At 43.6% G+C, this 11022-nt stretch overlaps 1 protein-coding gene across 1 annotated transcript; it reads left to right on the top strand.

Annotated features, from left to right (window-relative positions):
- Positions 1-496: 496 nt before the first annotated feature.
- On the top strand, positions 497-10619 carry CLEC3A (C-type lectin domain family 3 member A; the record flags this gene model as incomplete). Its single annotated transcript, XM_080702596.1, has 3 exons — positions 497-611; positions 7604-7687; positions 10228-10619. 3 exons carry the CDS (start codon positions 497-499, stop codon positions 10617-10619), a joined length of 591 nt encoding a protein of 196 aa, XP_080558722.1.
- Between the last annotated feature and the right edge of the window lie 403 nt (positions 10620-11022).

The following is an 11022-nucleotide window of genomic DNA, read 5'->3' as shown; positions in this document are numbered from 1 at the left end:
TCATGAAACAATAATGCTAGGAAAGTTACTGTGTGTGTGAGAGAGACAGATAGAGAGACAGACAGATTTCCTTACTCTAAAAGAGAGTCAAATCCATTTCCCAGAACACTTAACAAACTTCAGATCTCCAAAGATTTACATATTGGGTCTCTGTGGAGACCCCAAGCTCCCCAGACTTTAAGTTAAAAAGAAAAAAGACAGGCAAGCAGACACATTTTTGGGTCCACTCTGATGCCCCCTGAGAAGGCAAAAGTGACAGAATAAAAATAAATAAGCAGCCCAACGCGCAGCCCAGGAACAAGGAGCCGCCTTGTGCCGTGGGCAGCGGAGGCATCCAAACATCCCGTCAGCAGGATGGCAGCCAAGCTCCTGGGCTGGCTGGCTTTATAAAGCTGGCCCCAGGCATGCAATGCAAGATGCAGCCGTGCCGTCCACTAGCTCCTTAGCTGCTGCCTCTGAGGGGCTGGCGAGTTGGCCTGGCTGGCCTGCCCGAGCCATGGCAAAGAAGGGACTGGTCATCTGCATCCTGGTCATCACCTTACTGCTGGACCAGACCACCAGCCACGCGTCCAGGCTGAAAGCCAGGAAGCACAGCAAGCGCCGAGTTAAAGGTAAGGGGCTGTGCGGCCCAGCAGACCTCCAGGAGTCCTGAGCGCGGGGAGGGCTGGACCACATTCACTCTACCCTCCAGGAGACAGGCCCTGATCCTGGCACCATGCCAGCGTGTGTGTGTGTGTGTGTGTGTGTGTGTGTGTGTGTGTGCGTGCGTGTGTGTGTGTGGCTTTGCAGGGGATTCAGTGGCCTTTGACTCTCTGGGACAGTGTGATATTTAAAGTAATCATGTAGAAGGGCATGTGTATATGGAGAGAGGATGCTGGGGATTGAACCCAGAGGCATTCTACCTCCGAGCTATACCTTCAGCCCTCTTTTTTTAATTTGGAAACGGTCTCGCTAAATTGTGGAGGGCCTTGCTAAGTTGCTGAGGCTGGCCTTGAACCTTCGATCTCCCTCTTCCAGCCTCCCAAGTACTGGGATTACAGGCATGTAACACCACACCTAGGTTGTGGAGGGCCTCTTTTTTTTTTTTTTAAATGGAAGAAAAACATTGTAATGTAAAAAAAGTTTCTGGATTGCCTATCTCTTGTTGGGTGGGCTTAGATATGTGCAATGCTCTTCAGAAGAAACTCACGTGGAACATGGTAGAGGAGCAATGGACAACCCCAACATGTTGGTTGGTTGGTAGGTAGGTGCTCCATTTCATACCCAGCTATTGAATAGTTCTATTCAAACCTTTATGTAAGAGCCAGGTGTGGAGCCACAGGCCTGTAATCCCAGTACTTGGGAGGCTGAGACGAGAGGATTGCAGGTTTGCAGACAGCCTCAGCAACTTAGTTGAGGCTCTCGGCAACTTAGCAAGCCCCTGTTTCAAGATAAAAAATAAAATAGGGCTGGGAGTATAGCTTGAAGTTAGAGGGACCCTGGGTTCAATCCCTAGCACCAAAAAAAAAAAAAAAAAGACACACACACATACATATGCAAGATCTCTATAATCTTATTAAATGTATGGTAAAGGATAAAACTACTGCTAACTGTGACTTTTTTGTCATTGGCTATTATGTAGGTATATTTCCATATAATTGGCAGTCTTGAGTATCTACTATCTATTAATTTTTCATGGCATAAACAGAGAATGGGACCTCTCTTTAACCTAGGAACACATCAACATGCAAAGTTGTATAGTGTTTGAAGACATTTGAGACACAAAACTGACTCTCTCCGACCAATTCTCTACTTGGGTGGTTTGAATAGGATTAAGAGTTTTGTTTTTTTTTTAAGTTGTAAAGAATGACTGATAATGATGACTTCGCTGGATGTGGAAGCCAAAACAGAAGAGAAGCGCATCAAGACACAGGGAAAAGTTTTAACTCATCCTCTTAGTCATCTTTGTATCAGGACATGTCAAGATAAATATAATGACACTAATACCAATTTCACTTTGTTAGAAAGAAACACACCAAAAAAAATATTAACCTGGTTAAGGTCTAGATTTGACATGAGACAGGATCCAGAGGGGGAATGGCTTGGGTTTTGCTTTGGTGATTATCCAGGGGTATTTGTTTATGAACTTTAGGTCCAATGGAAGACTTCTTAAACAGAGTCTTTTCCTTATAAAACAGTATACTTCCCAGCAGACATGGTCATGCGTGTCTATAAGCCCAGTACTTGGGAGGCTGAGACAGGAGGAGGATCGCAGGTTCACAGCCAGCCTCAGCAACTTAGCGAGACCCTCCACAACTTAGTGAGACGCTGTTTCAAAATTTAAACAAAGAATAAAATAGGACTGGGGGTATAGCTCAGAGGTAGTATGCCCCTGGATTTTATTCCCAGTACAAAAAAAAAAAAAAAAAAAAAAAAACTTTCCTGTTTCCCTCTTTTAATGAATAGTTAAAATAGTTCTCGAGGCAGAGGTAAGACACTGCAGACAGTGAGGATGGGGAAGGAGGGACAGGAGGCACTGAGAGGCGAGACGTGGCATGTTTGTGTTGCCACCTGGTTCCACCACCAGGAAGGAGCCAAGAGTGGTGACCACCCACGGGGATGCAGGGAGGCAGGATGGGTATGGGGATGTTCTCTCTCTCTCTCTCTCTCTCTCTCTCTCTCTCTCTCTCTCTCTCTCTCTCTCTCTCTCTGCACACCCATTTTTATCTGTTTTACTGATTGAATATACTTAAATAGGACCTCCCCAAAATAATTTTTTCCATCAGGTCTATGAAAGTAGAGGTTACAGCAATAAGCCTAGATTTGCTAAGCAGTTCTTTTCCCACCTATTCACATACCTTTCAAATATATGTGTATATACAATATATTTTTGGTGGCACTGGGAGTTGAACCCAGGGGTGTTCTACTTCTGAGCTACATCTCCAGTGCTATTTTATTTATTTATTTTTCATTTTAAAACAGAGTCTCACAAAGATACTGAGGGTCTCACTGGGTTGCTGAGGCTGACTGCAAACCAGTAATCCTCCTGTCTCAGGCTCCCAGTACTGGGATTACAGGAGTGTGCCACCATGCCTGGCTTCTTTTTAATACTTTAAAGCACCTTGAGCCGGGCATGGTGGGGCACACCTGTAATCCCAGTACTTGGGAGGCTGAGACAGTAGTTTCGCAGGTTAGAGGACAGCCTCAGCAAATAGCGAGACTCTTATGAACCTAGCGAGACCCTGGGGTTGAAATTGGGTAAGGGCTATTTAGGTGATGCGTGCATGTATGCCTCCACCGTCCTGTAGTCCATTAAGATGTATGACTACAATGCACCAATAAAAAATAAAAATAAAAAAATAGAGCTGGGGGTATATCTTGGAGAAAGAATGCCCCAGAATTCAACACCCAGTACCCCTAACACCCAGTACCCCTACACACACACACACACACACACACACACATATATATATACTAGGGATGGAACCCAGGGGCCTTCTACCTCTGGGCTAAACTCCCGACCTATTTTATATTTTCTTTGGAAACAGGGTCTCACTAAGTTGCTGAGAGCCTCACTAAGTAGCTGAAGCTGGCTTTGAACCTGTGCGATCCTCCTGTCTCAGCCTTCCAAGTGCAGGGATTACAAGCGTGCGCCACTACGCTCGGCTAATTCCTACGTTTACGAAATAAAAAAGGCAAGCTCCCAGGCCTCTGCACAGCATTATTCACTGTTAACTCTTAAGTGATAATATTCTCATATCGGCTGTGCAAAATATTTGGTGGGCAAACAAATTTATCCCTTCCATTCAATCTTGGACAGCTATCAATGAAGGCATATTTTATTCCATCTGGATATTGTTCTATTGTTTGGGTGAATCATGACTTAATTCTTTCTCTCCTGGTAAACCTTTATCTGGTTTCCAGTGCATCTCAGTATGATACGATATCTCCCGAGGAATGCCTTGTACACATCTACTGATCCCCGTGCTAGGATGTTATGGTACATTTCTAAAAGAAAAACTGCCGGCTAATCAGACTCTCTAATGGTCTCTTCAAATGATAGTAGCAGTCCATGGTCCATCTTCAGTGTAAAAGAATAACCATTCCCACACAACTGATAACCCAACATCATACTGTGGTTTTATTGGTCATTCTTTTTCTGGAAATTTATTTTGCACGTCTAGATCCAATTCTGGAGAGTGACATCAAAAAATAAAAGAGAAGCTTTTAAGAGATTCAAAATGGCAACTGAATTGTTTGATCCCAAGCACAGGACTCCCCTGGCTCTTCACAGTTTTCAAAAAGTGATGTGTTGCATTAATGAATAAAATATAATATATTTGCAGTACTGGGTATTGAACAGCGGCGTTCTACCTCCAAGCTACACGCCCAGCCCTGTGTTATTCTTTATTTTGAAACAGGGTCTCGCTAAGTTGCTGAGAGCCTCAAAAGTTGCTGAGGCTGGCTGGGAACCTGCAACCCTGCTGTCTCAGCCTCCCAAGTACTGGGATTGCAATTGTACACCACCACGCCCAGCGAAAAATGCAATTTTTACAGTGAAAGTGTTGTTCAATATAATCCCTTTGTTCACCCACAACAGCAACAATGGATGCAAATAGAAGCCAAGTCACCTGGATAATGACTTCCATGATGATCTCCCAGGAGCTCAATACTAATTCATGTGTCTTTCTGGTAATTACAATGTTTATAGTCTCCCAGTAGAGGCCACTTATTTAAACAGATGGAGCAGGAAGCTGAGAGGGATGGGGGATGGATCACATTTGTCCAGTTGACAATTTGAAACTTGAAACCACATTTTCGGCAGCGCTTGCGAGCCCGGTCCCAGTAATTTTGCATTCTAAATGTGCCCTTTCATTTATTCCAGTTTGAATGGTGCCATCAAGAATATCTTTGAGATGGGCATGGTGATGCACCTGTAATCCCAGTACTTAAAAGGCTGAGACAGGAAGACAGGAAGTTCGAGGCCAACCTCAGCAACCTAGCAAAACTCTCAGAAACTTAGTGAGACCCTGTTGCAAAATAAAAATGGCAGCCACACATGATAGACATGCCTGTAACTCCATTACTTGGGAGACTGAAACAGGAAGATCACAGACTGAAAGCCAGCCTCAGCAGCTTAGTGAGGCTCTCAGAAACATAGAGAGACCCTATTTCCACATGAAAAATAAATAAAATCAGTCTGAGGGCTTATCTTGGAGGTAGAATGCCCCTGAGTTCAATCCAGAGCACTACAAAAAATTATAAATTAAAAATATAAATATAGCTGGGCATGGTGGCGCACGCTTGTAATCCCCACACTTGGGAGGTAGAGACAGGAGGATCGCGCAGGTTTGAAGCCAGCCGCGCTGGCGTAAGAGACCCTGTTTCAAAAATATAAAATAGGTCTGGGAGTGTAGCCCGGAGGTAGAAGGGCTTCCAGAAACCCCAGTACCACCAAAAAAATAAATAAATAAAAAATATATATATATAATAGGTCTGGGAGTGTAGCCCGGAGGTAGAAGGGTTTCCGGGAACCCCAGTACCACCAAAAAAAAAAAAAAAATAGACCAGGTACTGTTGCTCTGAGGTAGAATGCCCCTAGGTTCCATCCCCAATACGATAATAATAATAATAAAATAATAAATAATAATAATAATAATAAATGGATGGAGATGTAGTGAGAGGTAGAATACACTTGAGTTCAATTCCCAGGAGAGAGAGAGAGAGAGAGAGAGAGAGAAGAGAAGAGAAGAGAAGAGAAGAGGAGAGGAGAGGAGAGGAGAGGAGAGGAGAGGAGAGAAATTTAGGGGTTGCTGTATTTCTGAGCTGAGCTGTTAACTGCTTTTAGAATTGATGTTCAGCTGGGGTGAGCCCGGGATACCTCAGAAGTCAATTTCCTAACCCCAATGTGGAAACAAGGCTTGTGAAGCATGTTCAAGAGGACGGCAGATTAATACATTTAGATTTTGGTCTATCTTGAAAGACTCAGGACAAAAAAAACAAAACATATCCTCTGTATGACATCCCCACAAAAGTGACAGCTGGGAACAGTTCATATCATGCTTTAAGCCTCTGCTGTGTCAAAGGCCACATGCCTGGGACCAAGGAGGTAGAGACGATCAGAGTGCACAAAGAGGACCAGGCCGGGAAGAGCCAGGCAAAACTCCACCCTAGCTCTGCACCGTCCTGGTGTGGTGACCTTCAGCGTGTTGGTTCAGGTGTTTCCTTTGCCTGTGTTTCTTCTGTACAATAGAGATAATGATAATGTTTATCTCGTGGGAATTCTGCAAGGAATTTATCTGGAATACAGTATACGATAGCTTTTAATAATTTTTTTTTTTGCTTTTGCTATTTATTATGATTTGTTCTAATTCCTGCCTTTGAAGAGTTCTCAAGGGACCAGCCTCAAAGACGGTCCCCATCAGTTCTAGAATCTCGATTTAGCCAAGATTGCTCATCTTCTGTCACTTACTTGGAGTCACGGTGGGTCAAGGGCAGTCAGGAAGATCCGTAGCCCCAGCCAGGAACGTTCAAGACATAATAAGTGGCAAATCTCTAACCTAGGTGAAGGTTTTGTTTTTTTTTTTACATAATCCTGTATTGTTCTCCCCTCTAAGTCATGATCACTTGCTGTGTTGGTTATGTAGTGATGCTAGAGACAGGAGACATGGACACCCGAATCGTTCTGAGCATCGATGAGTCCTGGCACACACCTGCCACATCGCTTAGCTCAGTGGGCCCATCCTCATTCTTTAATGAGCATCTCAGTTCCAGGTTTTTACCTTCAGAGCTGTTTTTGAAGAGCACATTAAAATAACATAAAAGTGCTTTATATACCACAAAGTACATGTCATAAATAGTCACCCAGCTTCATGTTAGACATCAGATATAACACAGAGAACCAGACAGAAAATTAAGTGAGTAAAGCCGAGCATGATGGCACATGCTTGTAATCTCAACATTTAGGAGGCTGAGACAGGAGGTTCGCAGACAGCCTCAGCTACTTAGTGAGGCCCTCTGCAACTTAGTGAGACCCTGTTTCGAAATAAAGAATAAAAAAATAGGGCTGGGGGTGTAGCTCGGAGGTAGAATGCCCCCTGGGTTCCATCCCTAGTGCTGCAAAAAACTAAATGGGTAAAATATAGATTGGAGAAGATGCTCCACAGAAAATAAATAAGACTCAGATAAGAGACTGGCAGAAGGGATAGCAACGTGGAGCAGAATCAGAAAAGTCTTTGCAAAAGAGGAGATGGGTGACCTTGATAAGGAGAGAGACGAGGGTTTTGGGGATCCAGGCAGAGGACACACCCAGGAACAGGAGGCAGGGTGTGCTGTCCCAAGTGTCTGAGAGCCAACTAGCCCAATGCCCGGAGGAGCATCATGGGAGGGGCCTGGCGGGAGAGGCTAGAGCTCCATCCCTAGGAGGGCCTTCCAGTGCTGTCATCCTCAGCAGGCTCTTATGAATCCTCTTATTTTCAGGCACGACCTTTGTAATCTTCTCGTTTTTCATGCATGATCTCATCAAAGCCACCGTTGCCTTGGCTTCTGCCTTCTAAATTTTCATAAACTTTATTTTAAGCATATGCTTTTCCTTCCATCTACCCCACCCTACAATGTCTTCCAGAAAAGGATGTAGATCTCAAGTCTCAGGTTGAAAAGCTCTGGAGAGAAGTCAATGCTCTGAAGGAGATGCAAGCCCTGCAGACAGGTGAGACCCTCCCACCCCCGCCCCACCAGTGCCTCACCCTGAAGGGCGGAGGAGGGCTGGGCACAGCCCGTGGTGTAGATTCATCTAGGCCACATGTCGAGTTCTGGGTGATGGCTTAAAAGAAACATTAATAAATCAGAGATGTGTCTTAAGTCAGAGGACCCAAAAGCTGGTAGATGACTGTTTTAGAAAGTCAGCTTGAAGCTGGGCATGGTGGCGCACACTTGTAATCCCAACACTGGAGGCTGAGACAGGAGGATTGCAGGTTCACAGACAGCCTCCACTACATAGTGAGGCCCTCTGAAACTTAATGAGATCCTGTTTCAAAATTAAAAATAAAAAATAGGTCTGGGGCTATAGCTCTGAGATAGAATGCTCTTGGATTCTATCCCCAGTACTGCAAAAAAAAAAAAAAAAAAAAGTCAGCTTGATTTACCAACCCCTTCTACTATGCATGGGCAGCAGAAAAATAAAAATCAATAGCTCAAAAATACATTTTAGGATAGTTTAGGAATCAGACCACAATTATATTCTCTAGTAAGTGGAGAAACAGAAAAACAGAGTAATATAGGTATTAAGTGGGTAAAATGAAGCATTGATTGGATAGGAACCAAGCGCCATTGGGGAAGCCCCTGAGATTCAACTGTTTGCACACATAGGACTCTCCCAGGCCTTGCTTCCCATCAAAGAAACATGGAAAGACCTGGTCAGAGCCACCGCTTGCCAACTGGGCTGTGTCCTGTCTTTTTCATGGAAGAGCTCTCTTCTCTCACCTCCTATAACCACACAGACTACTATCCAGGAGCTCCTCTGGGTATATATAGCTTTCCAGACTTATATACTAGGAGCCAATATCATTTGTACCAACTCCCAGAGCAGAGTGTTACAGGTTCTCATGAGAGACCGGCCCAAGTACGAGGTACCACCTTTGGGGATGACTGAAGTTATGGCTTTCCATCAAATACTTATAACTTCCAGGCTGGATATATGTTACCAATCCAGGGCCACTTCTAAAAGCGATGATACCTAGTAAATGGATGACATATCCCCTTTATCAGATTTCCGGGAGTACAAAATTAGAAAGTTCAAATAATATCACATGCCCATGTAGAAGGGGAAAGAGTTTTGTCAACCTTTAAACCACTATCTGATACTATTGATACTTTATACCATTAGAAAACCATTCCTCCAATGACTTAGGTTGATTCCAATAATTTCTGCTATGATGATCATCTTCACTTTGCAGATGAGAAAAATGGAACACAGAGAAATCAGATAATTTGTCATCTACACAGCTAGTAGATGTCAGAGAGGAAACAGAAATCCGGGCTCTGTGGTCCTGGCCCTGACACTCCATACCATTCCCGAAAACTCTATTGGCTTTACCCAAATGACCTAAAAACATTATGTCTCAATTATCTGCTTAACATAACTACAGTTTCTCCACATGTAAACTCATATTTTTGCTTTTTGTTTGTTTTAATAATGATTATGAAATTCCACCCAATTCCAAAAAATGCCACAGAAATTCAGCACTTAAAGAAACAACTTGGATGCATCTTTATATCAAAGCAGGAAACTTAAGGTCATATTTTGAGGATGGAACAGACGTGGGCTTATGCAGACCTAATTTTACATGCAATGCAAGTTACTTTTTTTGTGTGTGTGGTACTGGGAATGGAACATTCTACCTCCGGGCTACACTCCCAGGCCTATTTTTTATATTTTTATTTGGAAACAGGGTCTCTTAAACCAGCAAGGCTGGCTTCAAACCTGCGCGATCCTCCTGTCTCCGCCTCCCAAGCGCGAGGATTACAAGCGTGCACCGCCACGCCCGGCCAAGTTACGTTTTTGACATGCTGGGTTGTTACAATTTCTGTAAGCCTCAGTATCCTGATAAATGGGGGTATATTCATCAGCTTTGCCTCACTATGACCAAAATACCTGACAATAATAACTTAGATGAGGAAAATTTCAGAGGTTGGAATCATGATCAGTAGCCACCTCCAAGACTGAAATATTATGGCAGATAAAAGTGTTCACTTCATGGCAGCCAGAGAGGATAGATAGATAGATAGATAGATAGACAGACAGACAGACAGACAGACAGATATAAGTAGATCATAGAGAAATACCTTACCTGCCTACAGTTACCACCCAACAAATTCCTCTTTCCAATGAATTAATCTACTAACAAGGTTAGAGCCCTCACACTTCAATTATTTCACCTCTGAATATTGCCGCTGTGCCAACATATGAGCTTTTTTGGGGGGAGGGGGATTCCAGAACCAAATCATAATATGAGAGTAATAAAATACCACTCGCCGGAGCTTTCAGGATTATGAGTTTATTAATGTAAATTTCTTAACACAATGTCTGGCACTTTAAAAAAAATCATCAGCAAGTGTTAACTCATTATCCCCACACATTCTTCGTTCCACCAGTATTTATCACTACGCGTCACATCCAGTATTAAGCACATCACCCTCAAAAGACAACTTAATATTTTGTCTTATTTAACAAATCTCACACCTTTACAGTCTGTCTCCGAGGCACTAAGGTTCACAGGAAATGCTACCTCGCTTCAGAAGGCTTGAAGCACTTCCATGAAGCCAACGAAGACTGTATTTCCAAGGGGGGGACCCTGGTGGTCCCCAGGAACGCTGACGAAATCAACGCCCTCCGAGATTATGGCAAGAGGAGCCTGCCAGGCATCAATGACTTTTGGGTGGGCATCAACGACATGGTCACAGAAGGCAAGTTCCTTGATGTCCACGGGTTTGCCGTCTCCTTCCTCAACTGGGACCGTGCACAGCCCAATGGTGGCAAGCGGGAAAACTGTGTCCTGTTTTCCCAATCAGCTCAGGGCAAATGGAGCGACGAGGTCTGTCGTAGCAGCAAGAGGTACATATGTGAGTTTACCATCCCTTAACGGGACCTTCTCTAAGCAAGATCGGAGGTGACATATAGGCTGATGGTCCCTTGGAGCAAGTCAAAATTGTAATTAATAACTACAAAATTGCAACATGTCCCACGGCTATACAGAGTCAGATAATTTTGCTTCCAAATTTGTGATGTTTTTTGACCTTCCGTGGGACATAAAGGAACAGAAAATAGTGATCCAGGTCTGTGCACACTATTAGTGACTTCTGTAAATGAGCTATCAAATTCTTTCTCCCTTTTCTGTTCTCCTGGCTTGTATAGATTCAGTCTATTTTAAAAATATAATACCCATGAATTTCTTCAATCCAGAGAACCAAGCTTGTGTAACCTGGAAGATTTTTCTCTCAAAAGTTTAGTGCAGTCATCTGTTGCTGGATGGCAGGGATGCATTT

The sequence above is a fragment of the Muscardinus avellanarius genome (assembly GCF_963383645.1).
Source record: "Muscardinus avellanarius genome assembly, chromosome: 10".
NCBI classification, from domain to species: domain Eukaryota; kingdom Metazoa; phylum Chordata; class Mammalia; order Rodentia; family Gliridae; genus Muscardinus; species Muscardinus avellanarius.
Note: the sequence above shows the minus strand (reverse complement) of the source record. Positions and strands in the feature narration are given on the sequence as shown.